This window comes from Rhinatrema bivittatum, chromosome 1 (genome assembly GCF_901001135.1).
Source record: "Rhinatrema bivittatum chromosome 1, aRhiBiv1.1, whole genome shotgun sequence".
NCBI classification, from domain to species: Eukaryota; Metazoa; Chordata; class Amphibia; order Gymnophiona; family Rhinatrematidae; genus Rhinatrema; species Rhinatrema bivittatum.
The window spans coordinates 820,188,282-820,215,296 of NC_042615.1; the positions used below are offsets into that span (position 1 = coordinate 820,188,282).

A 27,015-nucleotide genomic window follows, 5' to 3' on the forward strand; every position below is an offset into this window, starting at 1 on the left:
GAAGCCGAAGAGGAGGACGCAAGTTCCCTAACCCCTCGCAAGAACCGAGCTACATCTGGATGACACGCAAGGGAAGACCCGTCCAACTGACCTCTTAAGCATCCCAGAGCCGCCACCTGGACACGAAGCGAATTATAGGCCAACCCTTTCGTCAGGCCCTCCTGCAAGAACATGAGGATCTGAGGGACCGTCGAACGCTTAGGCGTGATACCCAATCCGGCGCACCAAGCATGGAAGACCTTCCAAACCCTAGCGTAAGCAAGAGTAGTAGAAGACCGACGCGCTCGAAGCAGGGGTAGACACCACCGCGTCCGAGTAACCACGTTTCCTCAACTGTTTCCGCTCATAAGCCAGGCCGCCAGACAAAATCGATCCGCCAGCTCGAAAAACCACTGGACCCTGACTCAGAAGGTTGGGAAGATGACCTAACCGTAGAGGGCCGTCCACCGCCAGGTTGACTAGATCCGCGAACCATGGACGACGTGGCCATTCCGGAGCCACGAGAATCACCGGACCTTGATGGGACTCTATGCGGCGTAACACCTTCCCCACCAGGGGCCACGGTGGAAACACGTACAGAAGGATGTTACGGGGCCACGGCAGTACCCAGCGCATCCCTCCTTCCGACGCGTGCTCTCTTCTTCGACTGAAAACCGCGCCGCCTTCGCATTCGCCCGAGTCGCCATGAGATCGAGGTGCGGAAGCCCCCACCGCTGAACGATGAGCATCATCGCCTCCGGCGAAAGCTCCCATTCGCCGGGATCCAGATGTTGTCGACTGAGGTAGTCCGCCTGCACGTTGTCTACGCCGGCAATGTGGGAGGCCGCTAGACGCGATAGGTGGCGCTCCGCCCAAGTCATCAGCAGCGCGGCCTCTATCGCTACCGCACGACTTTTCGTGCCTCCCTGCCGATCTATGTACGCCACTGTAGTCGCGTTGTCTGACAGAATTCGGACCGCCCGGCCGCTTACCAGTGGAAGGAGGCGACGCAAGGCTAGACGCAACCGCCCTGGTTTCCAGGCGGTTGATGGACCACGTGGACTGGCGTGCTGTCCAGGTGCCCTGAACAGCTCGGGACTGGCAGACCGCCCCCCCAACCCGACAGACTGGCATCCGTAGTCACCACCAGCCAAGATGGGGTTCTAGGGTCACTCCTTGGAGCAGGTTGTTCGGATTGAGCCACCAGGCGAAACTGGAGCGGGCCTCCTCCAGTAGAGGGAGTTCCAGACCGTAATCCTCCGATCTGGGATCCCATCGAGAAAGCAGAGATCTCTGTAAAGGCCGCATATGCGCGAAGGCCCATGGTACCATCTCCATAGTAGATACCATATGACCAATAAGCTGTACATGATCCCACACCGTGGGAGATGGGAGATCCAGCAAACGTCGGACCAGGGCCATGAGATTGAACATGCGCTGCTGAGGAAGAAAAACCTTGCCCACCGAGGTATCGAAGCGCGCACCCAAAAACTCCAGTTGTTGCGTCGGTTCGAGTCTGCTTTTCGCGAAGTTGACTACCCAACCCAACGACTGAAGTTGACTCACTACCAGGGAAACTGCCCGCTTGCAAGCCGCGTGCGACTTTGCTCTGATGAGCCAATCGTCGAGGTAAGGGTGCACAAGTACCCCCTGCCGACGAAGAGAAGCCGCGACCACGACGAGCACCTTGGTGAACACGCGCGGCGCGGTGGCCAGACCGAAAGGGAGGGCACAGAACTGGTAATGGGACCCTAGCACCATGAAGCGTAGAAAACCGCTGATGACGCTCTCGGATACCGATATGGAGATAAGCCTCCGTCAAGTCCAAAGAAGCCAAATATTCTCCCTTGTGGACGGCCGCAATAACAGACCGTAGAGTCTCCATCCGAAAGCGAGGGCACTCGCAGGGCCTTGTTTACCCCTTTGAGATCCAGGATGGGTCGGAAAGTACCCTCCTTTTTGGGAACCAAAAATAAATGGAATACCGACCTGTTCGCACTGGTCCGGTGGAACCGGAGTCACCGCCCCCAGAGCCTGTAAGTGATCGATCGTCTGAGCTATAGCCAGCCTCTTTTCCATCGGACCGCACGGCGATACCAGAAAGAGATCCCGAGGGGACGTACAAAATCCAACTCGTAACCGTACCGGACGACGTCGAGGACCCATTGATCCGAAGTTATCTTGACCCTTCCTCCCAAAACCGGACAGCCGTCCTCCGATAACGGGAACTGAGGATGGGCCTGCGCACCTTCATTGCGGCTGGCTTAATGGCAGGAAAGCTTTGTGAGGAGCCTCCACGTTGAGGCCTCCTGCCCCGAAAGGAAGGGGTCCAAGACTGGTTCCTCGTAGCCTGTTGTCTCTGGGAAAGGCCACCTCCTCGTCCGCACGAAAACGCCGTTGACCCCGAAAACGAGTCCTAGCATTCCCAAACGGCCGTGATGGACGCGGCTTATCCTCCGGCAACTTATACACCTTGTTGTCCGCCCAGGTCCTTAATAAGCTGATCCAACTCCTCCCCAAAAAGCAACTTGCCCTTAAAAGGAAAGGAGCCTAATCTCGCCTTTGAGGTGGCATCCGCCGCCCAACGACGGAGCCACAGCAACCTCCGAGCCGAACAGCCAGGACATGATGCGGGCCGAAGTACGCAGTAGATCATATAATGCATCCGCGGTATAAGCGACCGCAGCCTCCACACAATTGGCCTGCTCAGCCACAAACTAACCAGACCAGGACCGCAGGTTATGCCTCTCAATCTGCTGGAGTCAGAGAATATACTGGAGGATCGCAGGTGGCACACCAGTATATCTAGGGGGTGCTTTCAGTTTTCTCTCTGACTCCATCTGCTGGAGGGGAGGCATAACCAGCTGTCTGGACTGATCCTGGTACGTACAGGGAACTGTAGGTGGCACTGGGGTTTATGAGGCAGTGTCAGAGAAACTCTCTCTGTCTCCATCTGCTGGCAGGGAGGCATAAACCCAGGAGTCTGGACTGATCTGGAGCAAGAACAGGAACATCCACTTCTGAAAATACTTACATGCGAAAGTACTTGGGTTCAACAGTGCGCAGACACCTCCACCAGTTGACCCAGACCCTCCAGTACCTTCGCTCTGATCCCCCACCAGTTCACCAGGAAATCCACCCAAAGCTGCAGAGAAGAGACAGCGTGATTTCTGAGAGTCAAGTAAGCAGGTGGAAAGATGCACAGACAAGTTCGGTACTGAATGCCCGTAGAGCGCTTGAAAGCAGCACCTGAGTGTGTACTTCTGAACCCCCAATCACCCCTTATCTTACCTGCTCACATTTATATGCAGCACTGCGAGTACATGCGACTCTGGAGCATCACAAAATTGCACACAAGCGTACATGCTACTTACACACCAACCAGTGCGTAACTCCTCTGAAAATTACCTCCATAAAACAAAGTTTATGCACATAAATTGCTATTATACATTTGTCAGGGGGCTCGAGCATATAAAAGTATGGATTCTGTGCATAAAAAATAGATATTCTGGGGATAGATCCTATTATGTAAATCACACACCCTGCGGCTTTGGGTATGTGAATATAAATACAAGACACAGACACAACCAATGCCTGCCACAGAAACCCTGTGAGTGATTACAGGGATCTGCAGAGGAGCTTGTGAGAGGGTCTCTGCACTTTCCAGCTGCTCCTCCCACTCCTCAGCTCAGCAGTTTTACCCCGGTCCCTCCTATGTCTGCACTCACCTGAGCAGCTGCTTTTCCCAGTTCCTCCTTCCTCTGATCCCGACACATCCCTGATGTACGGCTCTTCCCCTCGTTCAATGTGGGATATAATCTCAGGGGTGACGGAGGGAGAGCCTGTTTTCTGGGCAAGAACGCTGCATTAGGTTTCCCAGAGTCACTCCGCCATAATATCATTGGTTAGTTTACGAAGAGAACATGTACTGAATGGAAATAATACAGAGATGGAAGGAGGGAGACTCGGAGGAAACATTTCTTGACTGAGAGGGCGGTGACGGCCTGGGAAAAGCCGACCAGAGGTGGGAGAAACCAGCTCACGTGACAGAAATGGAGCAGGTTAGGGGCAGATACCAGAGGCACAGATAAGGGAGACCAGAGACAGGTAGGATCAGGAGGGACACAACAGGTAGTGTGGAGGGTGAGGGCTACAGAAGACCAGGAGTCCAAAACTGCCAGAAAGCCTCTGTGTAACTATTACAAGAACCAGTTACCCCCTCACAACATGTATGAATACCGTACATTGTACATGCATGAACTAAGCGTGACCTGATGCAGATTTGATTCTGTTAGGCTAAGGATACCCTGTGCTCACACCTGAAGAAGGAACTGCGGGGTCTCAAAAGCTCACGCACCAACTTCATCTGTGGATGACTCTTATGCCAGTCTAACAAGAGAGACCACTGCCGCAGAGGGTCAGCTTCCTCCAGGATGATAAGGGTTACAGAGCTCTGTTAGTCAAGTTTACTACGCACTCTAGAGATAAATCAAAGTCTCAGACTCTTCTCCCAATGTCAGGAGTCTGTCTGTTTGTCCTTCCACTGTCTGCAACTCTTCACTCCCTCTCTTCCCTTATTTATCTCCCCATCCTCCTCCCTTCTCTTCCTCACTACAATTACTAAGAAATATTTTCCCTTTCCATCCTGTTACACTCCCCTCCCACTCCCTCCCACCTCCTCTCCCTCATTTATCCCCATCCCCTCCTCTTCCTCACTACAACTACTAAAAAATACTTTCCCTTTCTATCCTGTTACACTCCCCTCCCACCGCCATTAGCACCCTCTCTCCCCTCCTCCAGCAGTTGCAACTCCACATCATCTTAGACTAAACCTCATCCAGTCCCACTCCCTCACACCCTCCCCCCCTGCTCGCCACTCCCCCCTACACACTAGCGCTCTCCTAAGCCTTATAGCCGCTCTCCTCAGCCTTGTCCAAATGGCTTCTTTCCCCATACGCAAACTTAGATACAATCACCACAGACACACACTCTCTGCCGCCCACACTCACACCCACAAACCAAGTTCACTCCTCCCAGTCATGCTCACCCCACTCACACAATTCCTTAGCATCACAACCCTTACCATGCTCCTGATCAACTCACAACCCCTAACCAAAAAAACCCTCATTCTAAATGACCTGCTCCTTGAAGGAAAAACCTGATATCTGCGTCCATAACAGAGACATGGTTAAAGGAAAACTGATACTGTCCTCCTCAACCAACTTCCCATCATAGAATATGATATCTACTCCATCCCCAGACCAAAAAAAAAAAAGAGTGTGGGGGCCTCCTCCTGGCTTCTAAGAAATATCTCAAGCTAAAGCAATTCCCAGTCAACCTCCCACCCATATATGAAGTGGGTCTCTTCAAAATCTCCCGCATCTCCAAATATGCCTAATATATACCCCCCCCCCCCCGGTACCTTAGATTCCAACATTTCCCCAATCATAGAATGCATCGCAGCAAACATTTCCAGAGACACACCCACCATCGTGCTTGGAGACTTCAACCTCCACATTGACTCTCTTCCCCTCTCTCACAGCTGTGAGTGCTCCTTGCTTCCCTCAATGCCATGGACTTCCAACAAATCATAACCAACCCTACCCACAGAGCAGGCCACTCCCTCGACCTTATTTTCATGAACTCCTTTCTCCGCCCAAACCCACCCACTTACACACCTGTACCCTGGTCCGACCACTTTCTCATTAAAACTACCTGCACAATAAAAAATATCCCTAAACCCTCTAATACAAAAACCACTATACAATTCAGGAAATCATGCCCCATAGATGACCTCATAGACACCCTTACTGACAACCTCCAACAACTAGACCTCTCTGACCCCCAATCCACCATCACCTCTTGGAACCTCATCACTAACGATGCAGCCAACAAACTCTGTCCATTAATAACAAAAGAAATCTGGACATCTATAAAATCAAAACAACCATGGTACACCTCTGAACTAAAACGTTTAAAACACCAACTCAGAACTCAAGAAAAAAAATGGCGCAAAGATCCTTCACGCATACAGATCAAACACTCTCAAAACCAATGAGATCACTACGCCAATCAGAATACCACAATTTTCAATTCAATCCCAAAGCCCTTTTCTCGCTCATCTCTGACCTAACTAGAACATCACCAAAGATTACACACTGCGAAGAAACCAAAACCCAAAATGTGACAAGCTTGCTCAATTTTTCCATAATAAAATTAACCAACCTTACCACGCGCTTCCCATCTCATCCACACCCAAACTTCCCCCACTATCCCGGACGCTAAAATGAACACATTCGGACCAACATCTGCCTCGGAAATCATTTCAACACTAAAGATAATGAGACCTGCCTCCCACCCAAAGTTCTTTTATCTATCCCAGACTGCATTGCCCAACCGCTAGCCGACATCATTAACACTTCCATGACCACTGGAAATGTACCCAACCGCTTAAACTAGCCATGGTAAAGCCTTATCCTAAAGAAACCAAAACTCAACCCAACTGACTTATCAAACTACCGCCCCATTTCCAATCTACCCTTCCTTGCCAAAATTCTTGAAAAAAACTGTCAACACACAGCTATCTAACTACCTAGATCAGCACCAGATACTCTTTCCATCACAACACGGTTTTCGAAAACACTTTAGTACCGAAACCCCTCTTGACCTCCCTCTCTGACTACATCATTAGGGGCCTAGACAAGGGTCACACCTACATTTTAGCACTATTAGACATCTCCGCAGCCTCGACACTATAATCACTCCATTACTACTCGACAGGCTGTCTGAAATTGGCATATCAGGGATCCCCTCCACTGGTTCAAATCATACATAAGTGACAGACACTTCAAGTTAAAATCGAAATCACGAATCCAAACCCATGAGCCATAACAGGGGCATAACCAAGGCTCCTACACTATCCTCTACACTCTTTAACATATACCTCCTTCCTCTCTGCCACCTACTTTTGAGTCTTGGCCTCCCACATTTTATCTATGCAGACGATGTGAAAATTCTCATACCCATCACTGACACCTTATCCAATGCCCTAATAAAATGGGAAAGTGCCCTCTCCTCCATTAACAGCCAACTCAACCTAGCCCTTAATACTAACAAAACCGAACTTATGATTATTGCACCCCAACACCTCAACCCGCTACACACCGCCACAAACTCACCCATTGCCCTCCCAGTCTTCTCACAAAACCTAAGGGACTTAGGAGTTACCCTTGACACACAATTCAACCTACAGAAATTTATCTCCTCCATCCTCAAAGAATGCTGCCATAAGCTACACATTCTAAAAAAACTTAAGTCTATTCTACATCCTAGTGACTTTAGAACAGTCCTACAGGCCCTCATGCTATCTAAACTAGACTACTCTAATGCACTTTCTCCTAGGTCTTCCTAAAAACACCACATCTCCATTGCAGCTGCTACAAAATGCAACTGCAAGCATACTGACAGGGTACATGCAGAAAGGAACACATTACACCCATCCTCAAACAACTCCACTGGCTCCCCATTACCTCAAGAATCCAATTCAAGACCCTTACTCTCATACACAAAGCCATCCACAATCCAAATATGCTTGGTTCACTGACACTCTCCATCTCTGCTCTACTACTGGACCCATTAGAACGCCCCATCTTGCAACCATCCACACTCCCTCTCCCAAACTCTCACTACTCACATCCACCAAACAACACATCAATCTCCTTAGCCGGCCCCCTCCCTATGGAAACTCAATGCCTATCAATTTACGCCTTAAGATTTGCCCGAAGAAATTCAGACAGAAACTTAAGACATGGCTGTTCAACACGTGCCTACACATGGTACCTATCCCACTTGATACCTAACCTACCCCTTATCTCCGCTATCCCCTTCGTCTTCTCTCTTAATACCTCTTCCCTGTCACCCCTCCCCCTCCATCTACCCTCCAACCCCCCTACTCCCTCTCTCCACCCTTGATAAATATACATAATGCTTCATACTTCTCTCCTCCTTTAATCTTTCCCCCCTGCCTCTCTTTGCCCCCTCTTTTTTGCCTTTTACGCAAGCACTTCCAACCCCTTTCATCTCTCCCTCCTACATATTGCGTATACACAATTTTGTATCCTTCCTGTATACCGATTGTACATAATGTTGATTGTACATACTTTTGATTGTACATAATTTGCTCCGCATTTAATGACAAGTACTGTTCATAATATCCCACTGTTTCCCCCTCTCCCCCCCCCTCCCCAGACTATCAGTTACAATGTAAAGCCCCGTTGGTCTGATTTCTCGTTTTATGGAAAACCAATGTGATGTTTTCTTAACGAATGTCAGTATATAAAAAACATAAATAAAATAAAGAAATTACTTTCCCTTGTCTATCCTGTTACACTCCCCTCCCACCTCCTCTCCCTTCATTTATCCCCATTCCCTTCTCCACCCTCACTACAATTATTAAGAAATACTTTCTCTTTCTTTACTTTTTGTGACCTGGAAGTTTTCTCCTTCATTTTTGTACTTGCAGTTCAATATGAACTTGGGTTAGGACTGGTGCCGAGAGTCTTCATTCCCAAATACCTGGTAATTTCTCTCACCCCCCCCCCAGTTTATAACCCTCCCAAAATATTAGCCAGCTCATTGCAGTGAGGGTCCAGATCTGGAGAGGAAGGGGTTGGGATCATACATCAGAGCTCCTTCTGAGACCCTGCAAACATGGACCCTGAATGTAGCCACCAGCAGTCACCCCTGAGCTATGACCACGACTCTCTCTCCCTACAAGAGCTATGAAGATCCAGTTTCACTCAATTAAATATTCTGTGCTCCCCCTCCTAAAGACAGGAATTTTTAAAGTGCTCCTTACCCAGTGAGAAGAGGGTCTGATAATTCTCCTTCATCACCTCCTTGTAAAGCTCCTTCTGCCATTCCTGTAAAGACTCCCACTCCTCCTGGGAGAAAGAGACAGCGACGTCCTCAAAGGTTACTGAGACCTGAAACGCAACCAGAAACCCTCAGCACCTTCTGCAGGACTCGGCAGCGCGAGGGTGTAAATAATTCACAGTCACATAACATCCAGTGCCAGGGCAGGACTGTATTTCAGGGGACCTCGAAGTGCTGGGGCGCAGAGGGCAGAGTTTTTGCGTGTAAGTAAGTCACTGTCAGAAAACCCAGACTCAGTGTGGGACGACCGTGACTGGAAACTAATTGCACACAAAACCCGAGGCACCAACGTTTGAGCGATTCCTGATCTCTCTCCCGACACTCAGGAGGGGCTCTAAAGTGCCTTTTCCCTGCCCCGGGTCCACTTGGGGTCCTATTAAAGTCAGTGCTGACTCCTCAGTGTCCCGGGTTAAAAAGCTGCAGCAGTGTTTGTATCGACGGGGCAGGATTGCAGTGGTTATTGATTAAATTATGCTTTCCTTTGAATACTACTAGACTTGTCCATTACAATGGAGATATTGCTCTTCCACAACTTCATGAAGACAGAGGAGGCACCACTTTTATGAACTCACTGTTGGTTAAAAAGGGGGAACGGTCCTGGCCCAATGCCAGTAGCCTACTGTCCAAGTGACATGAGTGTTAGAAATCTCCCCTACCACTTCTTGCTTTTCTGTTCTTTTGGGTTTTTTTTCCAATACCTACTCTCAGGTACTAAGAACCGCTCAGACCGAAATCAAGAGGTAAGCCAAGAGCAAAGACAGAGAGAGGCTGGAGAGGAAGGCCACAGCCAGGCAACCCCTCTCATGCTGCCAATAGGTCCAAGGACTCTTCTTGCCCTTGGTCTTCTTGGCAGGATGTGGACTGGTCTAGTAACACTCAAGCAAAGCAAATTATCAGGTAAACATACTTTAACCTACCTTTTCGACTGCTAGACCAGCCTATTATGATGGGGGTTGTACAAAAACAACCCCCTAAGTAAGGCTGGAGGAAGCCAGGGCTGTCTTACCAATCCTTGCTTCAAAAGCACCGACTGCTGATGCGTCCAACCCGTAAAGATGAATTTTAAAAGCCTGGTACACGCCCAAACCGGGAGACATGTGCACAAGTTGGGCCAGCGCACACCAAGCGGATTTTAAAAGCCACCCGGATACTTGCGAACTTCCTGCTACGCACAGAAATGAAAAGTTCAAAAAAGGGGGCAGGGTGTGCGCGTGGTCTGAGTGGGGCATGGACGTCCCTGGATTTTAATACTTATGCGCACAAGCACCTACCAGGGTTCCCCGCTGTGTATCTTTACTTCTGCTACGGATGACGTGCAGATTATAAAATAACGATAGACAGATCGGCAGGGTTTTAAGGGTTGGGATTAACATGGGAGAAGGGAGGCTATTAAACTGAGGGGGGGGGGGGGTTGCAAGTCCTATTCCTTACTGGGTGAACTGGAAACAAACTGGGAAAATAGGTAATGGCAACTGCGCGCATCTTTTAATATTCCCCCCCCCCCCCCCCCCCCCCCCACACTTATGCGGTAGAAACGGCATTTGCATGCATAGGCACGTGTCCACTTAAAATTGCACACAAATGTGCGTGCCTTCAGGCCATTTTATAATACGCACGCGTACACATGTGTATATCATAAAACGGCCACGTCCCTGGGTGCGGGCCGATGAATGCACACGTGGGCCCGCGCCAGTTTCAAAGTTCCCGTCATGCTGTTCACCAGGTAAGGTGCAAACATGACGAAGCTGCTACCTTGCAAATTCCTTATATAGAAACATAGAAAATGACGGCAGAAGAAGACCAAACGGCCCATCCAGTCTGCCCAGCAAGCTTCACACATTTTTTCTCTCATACTTATCTGTTTCTCTTAGCTCTTGGTTCTATTTCCCTTCCACCCCCACCATTAATGTAGAGGCAGCCCAGCCTTCTGGCCAGGCTGGGCTGCCTCTGCCCAGAATGAGGCTTGGGCCCCGGTAGAGTGAGCTATCGGCGGCTGCCAGCCTGGCAATGGGCAGGCCAATGATATTGCCTAGATCTCTCTGGTTCTGGTGGCCTTATTGGTTGCCACCCTGTACTCTGCAGCTTGCCTGTTCTCACAAACTTTAGTTACTTCAAGTATGTGTGACAGAATAGTCTTGAATCAATTTGAGCATCACTGGTTACGATGTATTTTCTAAACCTCGAGTTAATCGGAAGGGTCAGGGGGGTTTAATAGCAGCTAGAACCTTTTTGCATCTAACTCTTGTGCAAACTGCCTGTATAATTACCTTTGTTCTCCTCGTCTTTAAATTGGAGCATTTGCTGGTATATGCTCCACCAAACTGTTTAGTCAATAATTTATCAATGTTTATTGACTCCCTTCTTTTTGTTAAAGTAGATTTCAAAAATGCTATTGTCCTTGGTGACTAACATTCATGTAGAGCGCATCCCTCTTTCTTCCATTGGCTCATGATTTTCTATCTGCAATGCAAGCTCAAGGACTATCTAAGCTTATTCATGGGCCAACTCACACACAGGGCCGTACACGATATCTGGTGTTCCCTGGTCTGATCATTATTTCACATAACTTACCCACTGCAACACTTTCAGGGAGAAGTTCATCCCCAGATTATTACATAAAGACCATCGACAGGCAATGATCGCCTTTGCATCCTCCAGTTAGCAGAGGTAGGGGTACCGGATGACAATGAAGATGCTGAAAGTTTGCTGGAAAAATGGAAGCGTTCCCCTTCACGGAACATTAGACAAAGTCACCCCCCCACACACTCTTCTGTTGTGAAATGTATGCAATGTGCCCCAAGCTTCTCTTCTGTCCTGTGTAACCTTAAGTCTGATTTACACAGATCAGAGCACTGCTGGCACAAGTCTAAATCAGTAGAGAACCTTGCAACATATAGGTCAGAACTGAAGGCCTATAAAGATGCCATTGATCAGGCGAAGGAGGACTAAAATTCCACTCGTTTACTGGCCGCTACGTCTAGCCCAAATGAACTTTTTGGAATTGTCCACTCTCTTGCATTTAAGCCTTCAGCAGCCTCACTGTATGGGGACAGCATCACTTGTAATCAGTCTGCTTCTTTTTTTTCATGTAAAAACTTCCCAGGTTTTAGAATATCTCAAGTCTCCAGCCACTGTTGCTACTATCTGCACTCAGTCATATGCCTCAAAGACACAATCTGCTGCTTCTGTTTGATCTGAATTTTCATCTACCTCGGCTTCTGAACTAAGTTCCATTTTAAATGGGATGAAAGATATCTATTGTCCTCCTAATACTTGCTCTTTGGTGCTGATAAAAGTCCTAAGATCTGATGTTAGATGCTTCATTTCTAAGCTAGTGAATGCTTCACTTTCTGAAGGAACCCTTCTAGGCATGCTAAAATCCACTGTCATCTGGCTCTTATTAAAAAAGCCTGACGCTGACCCATTAGATCCTAAGAACTGCAGACCTATTTCAATCCAGCCCCTGCTATCTAGAATTTTGGAAAACGTAGTGCTGGTCCAACTCCAAGATCATATCGACACTAATCACCTCAACAAAGCTCAGTTTGGATTTTGGACCTCTTGTAACACTGAAACTTTACTTCTGATAGTTTTGACATCACTCATCAGGGTTTTGAAAAGAGCAGACAATATTTGCTAATTTTACTCAACATAAGGTCAGCCTCGGATACCATTAATCATTCCATCCTTCTAGCTTGTCTAGAATCTATGGGGTTTTCTGCAACCATTCTCTCTTGGTTCACCTCTTATTTCTTTATTTAGACATTTTATATACCGTCATTCCATGTATAGATCACAATGGTTTAGAAAGAGAAATTCATAGTTATAACTCAACAAACAAACAAATAATGATTGCTTACAGAGGTGGTATTCATTGTCAGGTATTATCAAGTGAAATTTTCTAGCGTATTTTAATTGATCTCGTGCGTAAGGCTAAGGGTATAGGTAATTGACTTGAAATGATCATTTTCATTACTTAGTGAGTTTTGACAGACATGCATTCTCTCATTTTATTCTTCATAATTTGATTGTTTGTCCTTCTTATTTTTGTAGTTCTGTCTATTCTGATGTTGTAAGTTAAACTATAAGCGTTTTTGAATAACCAGTTTTTAATTCACGTTTAAATTTCTTTCTGTCTGGTAAAATACCTAACGCCTCAGGCAAAGAGTTCCAGAGCTTTGGCCCTGCAATTGAAAACACTCGATCTCTTGTTTGCATCAGACGTGTGGTTGTGCTGGTGGACCCTTGGACCAAGGGGGAGTTGACGCTATCTATCTGTGGGGAGGAGCCCAACAAGACCCCACTATTGGTAGGCGAGGCTGGAGAGGAGCAAAGACCTCACTGGAGCTTCACAACTAACAGCCCACGTTCCCCTTAGGTTGAGCCCTCGGTGCCGGGGCCGGCTGGACTTACATGGGGTCTCTGCGAGTCCAAAAGAATAGTAGAACAGGCTGATGTTGGAATAGGAGCCGAAGCCAGAGATAAGGTCCACGCAAGGTCCACCACAGGGGGCGGGTTCAAGGTCAAAGTCCAGGTAAGGGTCTTGGCAGGTGGCATATCTTGTAGTCGGAGACCAGACAAAGGTCGTGGCGGGTGGCGTATCTCGTAGTCGGTGTCCATGCAATAGTCGTGGCAGGCAGCGTATCTTGTAGTTGGCATCCAGGCAAGGGTCGTGGCAGGCGGCGTGTCTTGTGGTCAGTATCCAAGCTAAGGTCAAAGCCAAATCAGTTCGAGGAACGAAGGAAGGAGACAAGGGCTCAGGAACTCAGGAAGGCAATCCACATCACAGGAGCCCTATTGCCAAGGCAAGACCTGCATGGCAGAGCATGCCTTATATAGGTCTTAATGGATGATATAATCAGCAAGGCCACAGGTGATTTTCTGCCATAGGCCCTTTAAATATCGAAGAGGGGTGCGCGCCTAAGGAGACGCTAGTGAGGAGGCGGTGGCGGCTGGTGCACTGGCCGAATGGTGTGGAGAGCAAGGAGTCTTGCTCCGTCAGAGGTGGAGAGAGAAGGCAGGGTCATGGTCAGCGGCGGCTCCTGGCTGCGACCAGAGAACCCGGGGCCATCTTCACCACTGTGATGTGGCGTCAGGTGAGTGAGGCCGGCCAGCGTAACATGTGTGCACCTTATTGTGGGAATGGACAGCAGACCTTTATTTTGGGATCTTAGTGTTCTCTGAGGATTGTACAGTTGTAGTGTCACTCCTAATAAGCCAGTGTTATTTGGAGTGAATGATACAGGAAAATTAGTATCCTTACCTGATCATTTTCGTTCCTTTAGTACCACCTGTAGTACCACGGATCAGTCCAGACTCCTGGGTTTGGTCCCCCCTCTAGCAGATGGAGACATAAGTTTACTAAACAAACTCTGCCTCATATAGGCTGGTGTCACCTACAGTCTGGCAGTATTATTTAATGTCAAAGCAGAACGGATTCTGGACTCTGGACTAATCCATGGTACTACAGAAACGAAAATTATCAGGTAAGGATACTAATTTTCCTTTCTCTGTACGTACCTGGATCAGTCCAGACTCCTGGAATGTACCAGAGCGTTATCTACTTGGGATGGGATCCGGAGAGGCCCGCACGCTGTAACCCAGATCCAAAAGTCCCTGTCCCAGGCGCCTAAACATCCAAACGGTAATGTCTAGCAAAGGTGTGAAGCGACTTCCACGTAGCTGCTCTACAGATTTCCTCTGGTGACACCTGATGACTTTCCGCCCAGGAAGCAGCCTGAGATCGAGTAGAGTGCGCCCGAAGGCCCACCGGCAATGGTCGACCACTTAACAGATAAGCCGAATTAATGGTTTCCTTTAACCAACGAGCTATCGTGGTCTTGGAAGCCATATTACCCTGACGAGGTCCACTCCAGAGCACAAATAAATGATCAGATACCCTGAATTCATTTGTAAGTTCCAGGTAACGGAGCAAAGCTCGACGAACATCCAACTTCTTTAACTCCTTAAACGTAGGGTCCGACCTGTCTTGTTCAGAGAAAGCTGGCAGTTCCACTGACTGATTCAAATGGAAAGAAGACACCACCTTGGGTAGAAAGGATGGAACAGTACGCAAGGAAACGCCCGAATCAGAAATCCTCAAAAAGGGCTCCCTACACGACAACACTTGAAGCTCAGTCGGTGAGCGGAGGCGATAGCCACCAAAAATACAACCTTCAAGGTGAGATCTTTCAACGTCACCCGACGCACAGGCTCAAAGGGTGCTGAACATAAAGCTTTGAGGACCAAATCTAAATTCCAAGATGGACACGGATCCCGTACAGGTGGTCTCAAATGCTTTACCCCGTGTAAAAAACGGGAGACATCCGGGTGCGCCGCCAGGCTTAGTCCACGTATGTTACCACGCAGGGAACCAATCGCAGCCACCTGCACTCGTAACGAACTCCAGGACAATCCTTTGGATAAACCCTCTTGAAGGAAGCTCAACACCTCCAAGACTCCGGCCTCGGTAGACTGAACTCCTCTGGCGAGACACCAAGTATCGAAAACCTTCCAGACCCTGACATAAGATAAGGAAGTGGAAACCTTACGGGACTGTAACATGGTAGAGATCATCGCATTCGAATACCCCTGGGATGTCAAACGTTTCCTCTCAAAAGCCATGCCGCTAGACAAAAGCATTCGACCTGATCGAAATAATCAGGACCCTGGTGGGGTAGGTCCGGCAGGTCTGGGAACCTCAGGGGACTGTCGATGGCCAGATTGATCAGATCCGCGAACCATGGATGCCTTGGACATTCGGGAGCGATGAGAATGACCTCCGACAGACGCACTTCTATCCTGCGAAAAGTTCGTCCGATGAGAGGCCAAGGAGGAAACACATCCAGTAGTATTTCCTGTGGCCAGGGGAGAACCAACGCGTCTACGCCCTCCGCACCGAGCAAAGAATCGCTGTGCCTTGGTGTTCCGAAACGTCGCCATTAGGTCCATCCAAGGTGTTCCCCAACGGGTATAAATGCGACGAAAGGCTTCGTCTGCGAGTTCCCATTCTCCGGGATCTAGGTAATGTCATAGAAACATAGAAGTGACGGCAGAAGAAGACCAAATGGCCCATCCAGTCTGCCCAGCAAGCTTTACACTTTTTTTTTCTCATACTTATCTGTTACTCTTGGCTCTTAGTAACCTTTTAGTTCTATTTCCCTTCCACCCCCACCATTAATACAGAGAGCAGTGTTGGCGCTGCATCTATGTGAAATATTTAACTTAATTAGATAGGGGTGGTAACCGCCGCAATAAGCAAGCTACAGCCATGCTTATTTGTTTTCCCAGACTATGTAATTCAGTCCTTTTTGGTTGTTGGAGACGGCAGCCCTCCATCCTTCCGCTCCGTGAAGGTGGAACAACAACCACTGGCATCCCGCTCCGTGAATGCCTCTGTGGCTACTGCCGCTCCGTGCAGTGTTCTGCTGCCTCCTCCCACCCCTGGCCATGCGGATCCCGGTTATTGCTTATGCCAGGCCTTCATTGGGCCTATGCTAGATATGCGTAAAGTATCAGGTCTTTCTCCCCTGCCGTTGAAGCAGAGAGCTATGCTGGATATGCATTGAAAGTGAAGTATCAGGCTTATTTGGTTTGGGGTGGTAACCGCCGTAACAAGCAAGCTACTCCCTGCTTTTTTGTGAATGCAAATCCTTTTTTCCACATTCATTCACGTCCTCTAGATTTTATGGATCCACAGTGTTTATCCCACACCCCTTTGAAGTCCTTCACAGTTCTGGTCTTCACCACTTCCTCCGGAAGGGCATTCCAAGCATCCACCACCCTCTCTGTGAAAAAATACTTCCTGACATTGGTTCTTAGTCTTCCTCCCTGGAGCTTCAAATCGTGACCCCTGGTTCTGCTGATTTTTTTCCCGACGGAAAAGGTTTGTCGTTGTCTTTGGGTCATTAAAACCTTTCAAGTATCTGAAAGTCTGTATCATATCACCTCTGCTCCTCCTTTCCTCCAGGGTGTACATATTTAGATTCTTTAATCTTTCCTCATATGTCATTTGATGAAGACCTTCCACCTTTTTGGTCACCCTTCTCTGGACCGCCTCCATCTTGTATCTGTCTTTTCGGAGATACGGTCTCCAGAACTGAACACAATACTCCAGGTGAGGCCTCACCAAGGACCTGTACAAGGGGATAATCACTTCCCTTTTCCTACTCGATATTCCTCTCTCTATGCAGCCCAGCATTCTTCTGATGTCGACTGAGGTAGTCTGCTCGAACGTTGTCGATCCCGGCAATGTGAGAGGCCGCTGTGCTGAACAGATTGCGTTCCACCCAAGTAACCAAGCTTCCAATGCTACTGATTGACTTCTGGTTCCCCCCTGACGGTTGATGTATGCCACCGTGGTCGCATTGTTGGACAGAATGCGCACCGACTTGCCGCGGAGAATCGGCAGGAATGCCTGTAGTGCCAACCACACCGCTCTGGTCTCTAGCCAATTGATAGACCACCGAGCCTCCTGTGCGGACCACCTGCCCTGCACGGACATCCTCTGACAGACCGCTTCCCAACCATAAAGGCTGGAATCCATGATGACCACCATCCAGTCCGGAATGACCAGCGGTACGCCCCGCTGTAAGTTATCCGGGCTGAGCCACCAGGTCAGGCTGGAATGAACCCGTCAGAGGCAACCCAATATGCAACTGTTCTGAGACAGATTTCCAGTGGGAGAGTAAAGATGACTGTAAAGGTCGCATATGAGCGAAGGCCCAAGGAACCAACTCCAGAGTCTAAGTCAAGGAACCCAGTACCTGTAAGTAATCCCAAACAATCGGAGAGGGATTGGCTAGCAGAGCCCGTACTTGCTGCTGAAGTTTGACCCAGCGTTCCTCCGTGAGGGACACCGTACCCTGCCGGGTATCGAACAGAGCTCCCAAAACCTCCAATGATTAGGAGGGGACCACGTGATTCTTGGCTGGGTTGATTACCCAACCCAGCGACTTTAGCAACTGTAGTACACGAGTGATTGCCTCCTGGCAACGCAATTCTGACTTTGCCCTGATCAACCAATCGTCCAAATACGGATGTACTTGCGGAGCTGCACCGCCACCACTACCATGACCTTGGTGAAAGTCCTGGGTGCCGTGGCGAGGCCAAATGGCAGAGCGCGAAATTGATAGTGGCGCCCCAATACGAAGCACCTTAAATAATGTTGATGATCTGCGCGGATGGCGATGTGCAGGTAGGCTTCGGTGAGATCCAGCGAGGCTAGAAATTCCTCCCATCGCACCGACGCAATGACGGACTGTAAAGTTTCCATTCGGAATCGAGGAATCCGTAGGCATCTGTTGAGGCTTGAGATCGAGAATAGGATGAAAGGTTCCTTCCTTCTTGGGTACCACAAAGTAAATGGAGTACTGGCCCGTCCGGACCTCCCCCGATGGCACCGGCATGATGGCTCCGAGGGCGAGAAGCCACTGAAGTGTCTCTTGTATCACTGCGCGTTTTGGTTCTTGACCGCAGGGAGAAACGCGTAACCGTGTTTTATCACTGAAAGGACCCACTGTCTGACGTTATTTTGGCCCACTCCTCGAAGCACAGAGTCAATCTGCCTCCCACCACTGGGACCGAGGACTTAGCCGGCCGCCCTTCATTGCGAAGTCTTTCAAATCAGTACACTCTGTCTGGAGCCAGGTCTACCGAAACGCCGCCCACGAAAGGACGGAGTGTAGAATTGCTGGCTGCTGGCATTGTGACGAAAGGAAGAACCCGATCCCCGAGAAGTCCGGGGTTTCCTTCCTCCGCGAAACAGAGGCTTGGAAGAAAAGGTTCTCCTCGACTTTGGTTTATCTTCCGGCAGCCAACGTACTTTATTCTCACCCAAGGACTGAATCAGATCCTCTAGCTCCTTACCAAAGAGAAGCTTACCCTTAAAAGGCACAGAGCCCAGGCGAGCCTTGGAAGAAACATCCGCCGCCCAGTGGCGTAACCACAACAGACGTCAGGCGGACACAGCCGACACCATAGACCTGGTCGAGGTGCGCAGCAAATCATAAAAAGCATCCGCGCTGTAGGCAATGACCGCCTCAGGGCGACCCGCCTGAAGAGCTTCCTCCTGTGACAACGAGTCATTGGCCAGTACCTGTTGTACCCAGCGTAGACCTGCCCACAATGAAAAGTTGCTACACATCGCTGCCCGGATCCCCAGGGCAGAAAGTTCAAAAATCTTTTTAAGCTGAACTTCCAGTTTACAATCCTGCAGGTCCTTAAGGGCCGTGCCCCCCGTAAGCGGGATGGTGGTCTTCTTCGTGACCGCTGCCACTGCTGCATCTACCCGTAGGAACCCGCAAAAGTTCCAAAGCCTCCTCAGGCAAGGGGTATAACTTGTCCCTCGCCTTCGCCACCTTCAGCCCCAAATCCGGAGTGTACCACTCCTTAAACAGCAAATCTGTGACTGAAAAATGAAACGGGAAAGACGAAGGCGACCCCCGGAGACCAGGACCACAGGATCCTTGCCCCTAGGCGTGACTCCACCTGAGGCAGCTGAATCCCTAGCTCCCCCAAAATAGCCAGAATGAGAGGCCCTAACTCCTCCCTGCGAAACAGGCGGACCACCTTTGGATCATCCCCGTCCGCCCCATGAATCCCTCAGAGCCCGCCCTGTTGCATCTCGGCCTCTCCCTCCACCCTCCGAGGGGGCTGAGAAGGTAACTCCCATTCGTCCGGGTCCTCCGATTCCTCTGAATCTGAGGAAGGCTCAGGGTCAGGCACCGTGGTCCTTAGGGGCTTTGGTCTCTGGTCAGCCGAGGTCCCTGCATTAGGAGGGCCCCGAGGCCGTTTTGTAGGAAGGGGCTGGGATTCCAGGGGAGGGGATTTTCTCTTATGCGCCCTCCGAGCCTTAAAGGCCTTATGCATTAGAAGGACGAAATCCAAAGAAAAAGAGAACTCGGAAGACATATCATCCGTGTCCTGTGCCGCTGGAGCATCCACAGTCACTCTGTCACTAGGCGCAGGTCTTACCGCTTGCCGAAAAGGACGCATATCCCTTTCCACCTGACGCATGTATATATCTTAATGATCGGATTAGCTATTCCCCCCCGATACAGTAACGCGTGCCCAAATTATCACCTTTCTAACCAGCTTATTTACTGCGTCTTTAACCTCAATATTTACCGCCTACCCTGACCCTCACGTTAGTGTGGTGCTCAGTCAGCTTCGGACCGGACAGCGTCATGGACAACATGTATATGACTCAAACTTTCAGATACTTGAAAGGTTTCAAAGATCCAAAGACAACAAACCTTTTCCGTCAGAAAAAAAACAGCAGAACCAGGGATCATGAGCTGAAGCTCCAGGGAGGAAGACTCAGAACCAACGTCAGGAAGTATTTCTTCACGGAGAGGGTGGTGGATGCCTGGAATACCCTTCCGGAGGAAGTGGTGAAGACCAGAACTGTGAAGGACTTCAAAGGGGCGTGGGATAAACACTGTGGATTCATAAAGTCAAGAGGACGTGAATGAAGAGGGGGTGGCTCGCGGGAATGAAGGCTACTACCTGGAGATAATACCCTTATTCAATAAACATACACACAGTTAATGCGGCTCCAACATTGCTCTAAGCTTCAACGGTAAGAGGAAATGTGGAAAAAAAAAAGATTTGCATTCACAAAAAAGCGGGGTGTAGTTTGCTTGTTACTGTGGTTACTACCCCAAACCAAATAAGCCTGTTACTTTACTTTCAATACATATCCAGCATAACTCTCTGCTTCAACGGCAGGGGAGAAAGTCTGTCACTTCACTTTCAAACATATCCAGCATAGCTCTCTGCTTCAACAGCAGGGGCAATGTAGAAAAGAGGATCTATATATAGACAACAATCAACAAGGACTGAATTACATAGTCAAGTAAACAAAAGCATGGGTGTAGCTTGCTTATTGAGGCGGTTACTACCCCTAACTAAGCTACATATTCAATTAGACGCAGTTCCAACACTGCTCTCTACATTAATGGTGGGGTGGAAGGGAAATAGAACTAAAAGGTACTAAGAGCCAAGCGTAACAAGTAAAAAGGAAAAAAAAAGTGCATAGCTTGCTGGGCAGACTGGATGGGCCGTTTGGTCTTCTTCTGCCGTCATTTCTATGTTTCTATGTTTCTATGTATATACTGGCTCTGGTGATCTTTTTCATTCGGTTGGACGTCCGGCTGCCTTCAGCGTCCAGACGGGCGCTCAAGGCAGCGGGGTCTCCGATTATGGACGCCCGGGTGAGAACATCCATGAACGGAAGCCCCGAGCTTGGACGGCCGGACGGGCGCTCAAGGCAGCGGGGTCTCCGATCATGGACGCCCGGTGGGAACGTCCATGAACGGAAGCCCCGAGCTTGGACGTCTGGGCGGGCGCTCAAGGCAGCGGGGTCTCCGATCATGGATGCCCGGCGGGAACATCCATGAACGGAAGCCCTGAGCTTGGATGTCCGGGCGGGCGCTCGAGTCCGGATGGGCGCTCAAGGCAGTGTCCATGGACATTGGAAAGCAGCGTTCCTCTTTTCCGGGCGTCCATGTTCGGAGGCCCTGACCTTCACAGACGCCCGGACGTGGAAGGTTGGGGGTGGTCTCCGAACAAGGATGTACGGATGCTCAGGGCATTTGAATGACATTTCAAATGACAGGTATGGCGCCAGCGCACCCTGGATACTCTCTCCGCTCTATACAGTAAAATGCATTGCAAACGCCTACCGCCTCATAGGCGCACTTTGGACGCTTGTTTGCCGCCGCTTGGATTTGCATCTAATTTGAATAGTGTATCGAGCGGCTTGTGAACCAAAATGTGCGCGCGGGAAACAAGAGTGCGCCCGCCACTGTCGCACTCCGTCTTACGCGTTCTTACTGTATCGGCCCGTATGTTAGAAAAGTAAACAAAAGTAAGAGGAAAACGAAACTGATCTGGTTCTCAAAAGAGATGGCTGAAAACATTCAGGCAAAAAGTACAACATTTATGAAGTGTAAAGGATCCCACAAAGAGGAACACAGGGAAGAATATCTGGGGAAACGAAGAAGTCAGGAAAGCAAAAGGTCAAGCGGAAGAAAGGATCACCAAAGAGGTAAAGAGAGATGACAAAACATTTTTTGTCATCTCATACCAAACACTGCACGTTCTACTTCTTGTTAAACTTCCAAACACTTCTTGTTAAACTACTTCTTGTTAAACTACTACTTGTTAAACTTCTATCATCCTCTTCTTCTTCTCCCAGTTAGAACCATCCTTGTTTTATTGTAACTGATTTTTCTGCGCACTTGTTATAACTTGTTATTATTTGTAAATGTATACTCTCATGTTATATTTATGCACGTTTATAATGTATTGATCACCCCTCGTTTTATGTAAACCGACATGATACGAATCCCCGTGAATGCCGGTATAGAAAAACTCAAATAAATAAAATAAATAAAAATAAAATTTTCAGATATATCAGTGAAAGGAGAAAAGTAGAAAGTGGTATAGTTTATTTTTATTTATTTATTTAAAACTTTTCTATACCGTCGTTTAGTAGTGTACCATCACAACGGTTTACAGTTAGGCACAAATATGTGGTTTCTCAATTATCCATAGGGTGCCATTATTATACGGTTACATTGTTCAATGGGGAATGGGTGTGGTTACCATTTATGATTAACTGTCTATCTAATTTAATACTTAAATTGTGAGAAAATAATAAAATAAGCAAATTTGCTTTTTCTTGGTGACTTCCTGCTTTGTGTATGTGTTGTTATTCCGCTACCTCACTGTGAAATGCTTTTTTGAAGAGTCATGTTTTTAAGCCTTTTTTAAAGAGTTTTAAGTCCTTCATTAGTCTTAATTCCAGTGGTAATATGTTCCATAATAATGGTCCTGCCAAAGATAGTGCTCTCTCTCTAACTTGGGTTAACTTTGCTGTTTTGACTGAGGGTATGGTTAGCAGAGCTTTATTGGCTGATCTGAGATTTCTTTGAGGAACGTGTAATCGTAATGCGGTGTTTAGCCAGTCAGAATTTTCGTCATTAATTAGCTTATGAACTGTGCATAGTGTTTTAAATTGAACTCTCTGTTCTATTGGGAGCCAGTGTAGATCTGCAAGTGTTTGGGTGATATGATCTCTTCTGTCTTTACCAGTAAGTATTCTGGCAGCCGAGTTCTGTAGTATTTGCAGTGGCCTGATAGTGGTGTATGGTAACCCTAGGAAAAGTGTGTTACAGTAGTCTGTGCTGGCAAATATTAATGCTTGTAGTACTGTACGAAAGTGTTCCTGATTTAATAGAGGTTTTAGTCTTCTAAGGACCATTAGTTTGGCGTAGCCTTCTCTTGCTTTTATTGATATGTGTTGCTTAAGGCTCAGTTCAGTGTCTATAATTACTCCTAGGTTTCTAGCTTTATCAGTTAACTCTACTGATTTGTCATTTTTAAGTCGAATGGGATTTTGAATTCTTTCGATGTTTTTTCGTTCAAGATGTATAAAGTCTGTTTTTTCAATGTGAAACTGAAAGGTGACAAGCAGCCATGTGTGGAGAGAGACGAAGAAATGGCAGAAATATTAAACAAATACTTCAGTTTGGTGTTCACTAAAGAAGACCCTGGAGAAGGACCGTCACTGTTTGACAAGACCATGGGTGCAGATGGGATGGATGAATATCTGTTTATAGAAGAACTGAAAGTGGGCAAGTCCATGGGGCCTGATGAGGTTCATCCCAGGATACTGAGGGAGCTCAGAGACGCGCTGGCGGCTCCGCTGCACGACCTGTTCAATAGATCCCTGGTAACGGGAGTGGTGCCGAGTGATTGGAGAAGAGCGGTGGTGGTCCCGCTTCACAAGAGTGGGAACAGAGAAGAGGCTGGTAACTACAGACCGGTCAGCCTCAACTCAGTGATGGGAAAATGAATGGAGTCTCTGCTGAAGGAAAGGAGAGTGAACTATCTACAATCCGGTGGGTTGCTGAACACGAAGGCAGCATGGAAACACCAGGACAAGGTCCTGTCAGACCAATCTTATTGATATTTTTGATTGGGTGACTAAAGAATTGGATCAGGGAAGAACGCTCAATGTAATTTACTTGGATTTCAGCAAAGCTTTTGATATAGTCCCATATAGGAGGCTTCTGAATGAAATGAGAAGCTTAGGAGTTCGCGCCAAGGTGGTGGAGTGGATTACAAACTGGTTGACTAACAGTAGTGGAGTAGCAGCCTAGAGGTTAGAGCAGGGTTCAAATCCCATTGCCTCTCCTTCTGAACTTACCCTATATTGCCTCAAGTACAAACTTAGGCCTGGATTTTCCTACGGCGCAACTCTTATTGAATGATCGCACCACTACGGTGTTATCGTTGCCGGCTTTCACATCCAATAGCGCCATCGTAAAAGGTGGTGCTATTGGGCGTGCTACTGGCAGCGATAAGGGGCCTTACCTTTTTGCCGTCAGCAAAGTTTCCGCGGCGTTCCCCCCCCCCCCCCCCCCCCCCGATCTAGGTATCGCATGCAAAAAGGAATGTTTTGCGTGTGAAATGTCCCTTTTAGCGTGCGATATGCTTACAAAATGACCCCCTTAGACTGCAAGCCCTCTGGGGATAGGGTAATACCTACAGTACCTGAATATAATCCACATTTAGGTGCCAAAAAGCAGAATACAAAAATAACAAATTATATAAATAAGGAGACAGCACATAATGGTAAATGGAACCAACTCTGAAGAGAGAATGGTGTTAAGTGGAGTGCCGCAGGGATCAGTTTTGGGATTGGTTCTGTTCAATATCTTTGTAAGCGACATTGTAGATGTTTGTCTATTTGCGGATCATACTAAGAACTGCAACAGAGTGGATATTCCTGAAGTAGCGGAGAGAATGAAAAGTGATTTAAGAAAGCTTGAAGAGTGGTGGAAGACTTGGCAGCTGGGATTCAATGCCAAGAAGTACAGAGTCATGCACCTGGGGTGCAGAAATCCAAAAGAGCTGTATGTAATGGGAGGTAAAAGTCTAATTAATGTGCACGGACCAAGACAGGGATCCGACGATGGCAAAGCAATGTGACAAGGCAATAGCTAAAGCCAGAAGAATGCTGGGCTGCATAGAGAGGAATAACCAGTAAGAAAAAGGAGGTGGTGATGCCTTTCTACCAGTCCTTGGTGAGGCCTCACCTGGAGTATTGTGATCAATTCTGGAGGCTTAAAATGGATAGAGATAGGACAGAGGTGTTCTAGAAAAGGGTGACCAAAATGGTGTGGGGTCTGTATCAGAAGACTTATGAGGAGAGGCTGAAGGATCTAAATATGTATACCCCAGAGGAAAGCAGGTGTAGGGAAGATATGATACAAACTTTCAGATATCTGAAAGATTTTATTGATGCACAAATTTTGAACCTTTTCTGTTGGAAAATAGACAGCAGAACTAGGGGGTCACAAAATGAAACTCCAAGGGGGACGACGCAGAACCATTAGGAAATATTTCTTCACAGAGAGGGTGGTGGATACCTGGAATGTCCTTCCAGAAGAGATGGTGAGGATAAAAACAGTAAATAAATTCCAAAAGGCTGGGACAAATACTCTGGATCCCTAAAGGCTAGAGCAGGGAAATGAAGAAAAGGGTGCATGAGGGCAATTTGCATGGCCTGGCAGTTATTAACCTTAACCAATTAGCTTTCATGATTTTGACACAATTACAACATCACTCCCTGCTTCAATGGTGGGGGTGAAAGAGGAATTAGATTCAGACAATAGCAAACACTGGGCCCTGATTTTTACCATCTGGGGTACTGATATGCATACATTAGGGAAAAAGTGCAGGACTGCTTCTAAGGCAAGTCCAAATGCAAAGCACGTTCTAGCAGCATTGTCTGAATTATCAAGACTGCTCACCCAGTAAAAGGGGTGCTTGCAGAATTACTACCCTTAATATAAGGATTGGGGGGTAACCTGCAAGGAGCGACAGTCACTACCCTTAATAGAAACATGGGGTGACCTACACACAGGCCGATTCAGTAAAGTCCGCGGGAGAGGGGACGAACGCCCGCTCTCCTGGTGCGCGCGATGCAGTATTCAAATTAGGTGACGCGGTAGATCCGGGTAAAAGGAGGCGCTAGGGACACTAGCGCGTCCCTAGCGCCTCCTTTTTGACAGAAGCGGTGGCTGTCAGCGGGTTTGACAGCCGATGCTCAATTTTGCTGGCGTCGGTTCTCGAGCCCGCTGACAGCCACGGGCTCGGAAACCGGACGCCAGCAAAATTGAGCGTCCGGTTTTTGGCCCGACAGCCGTGGGCCGAATTCAAATTTTTTTATTTTTTTTTTAACTCTTCGGGACCTCCGACTTTGGGTAGGCGCTAATTTCTGAAAGTAAAATGTGCGGCTTGGCTGCACATTTTACTTTCTGTATCCCACACGCATACCTAATAGGGCCAATAACATGCATTTGCATGTTGAGGGCGCTATTAGGTGCCGTGGGTTGGACGCGCGTTTTCCTCCCCTTACTGAATAAGGGGTAAGGGAAAACATGCGTCCAACTGCCTGACAGAGAGGCAGTTATTACAATGGGAAACTTGCTGGGCAGCCTGGATGCCCATTTGGTCTTTTTCTGCTGTCATTACTATGTTATTATATCGTGATATGCCACATACATCCAGGCGAGCTGGACTAGCCCCTGTTGGAGACAAGATGCTGAGCTCGATGAAACATTGGTCTGACCCAGAATGGCATTTCTTATATTCTTAGTGTTTGTAGAGAGAGGGAAGGAACTCGGGGGCAATCTCCTACCTGAACAGAAGTCTCTGCAGACATTTTCCTCTTTGCTTTTACTGCTGCCAGGATTAGAAATGAACTGGGGACTCTTTCTCGGGCTGGGGAAGAACTAAGTTTGCCTCTTACTAATACAAGGGGATTTAAAAAAAAAGCTGAGAATCAGAACTGCAAAGCTCGAGGCGGCAAACGCATCTCCTCCCCCTGGCATCCGACTCTAATCAGCTGCCAATGTATAAGGCAGCTCCGCCACCCGCCCCAACCTTAAAATAGGCTCCACCTCCTTCCCGGTGCAGACTGATGACATCACACTGGAGGAGGGGCAGCTTTACATTGAGAGCACAGACTGATGACAACATCGCAAAGGAGGCGGGGAGATTTACACTGAGGGCACAGACTAATGA

The 27,015-nt window shown here is 48.2% G+C and overlaps 1 protein-coding gene across 1 annotated transcript; it reads right to left on the reverse strand.

Annotated features, from left to right (window-relative positions):
* Nucleotides 1-3,582: 3,582 nt before the first annotated feature.
* Nucleotides 3,583-26,893, reverse strand: LOC115082417 (protein ZNF783-like). The gene is made up of 3 exons (XM_029586653.1): nt 26,630-26,893; nt 8,837-8,963; nt 3,583-3,821 (listed from the first exon to the last, which is right to left on the reverse strand). The coding sequence occupies exons 1-3, from the start codon at nt 26,651-26,653 to the stop codon at nt 3,598-3,600; spliced, it is 375 nt and encodes a 124-aa protein (XP_029442513.1). The 5' UTR covers nt 26,654-26,893; the 3' UTR covers nt 3,583-3,597.
* Nucleotides 26,894-27,015: the final 122 nt, after the last annotated feature.

Bases quoted from the DNA above. Each gene is read 5' to 3' on its own strand.
- LOC115082417 (XM_029586653.1), bottom strand. From the start codon at position 26,653: ATGTCTGCAGAGACTTCTGTTCAG. The intron at 8,964-26,629 runs GTAGGAGATTGC...GTTGCGTTTCAG, and splicing joins CTGCAGAGACTTCTGTTCAG to GTCTCAGTAACCTTTGAGGA. The intron at 3,822-8,836 runs GTAAGGAGCACT...CCCAGAAAACAG, and splicing joins TCAGACCCTCTTCTCACTGG to GCTCTCCCTCCGTCACCCCT.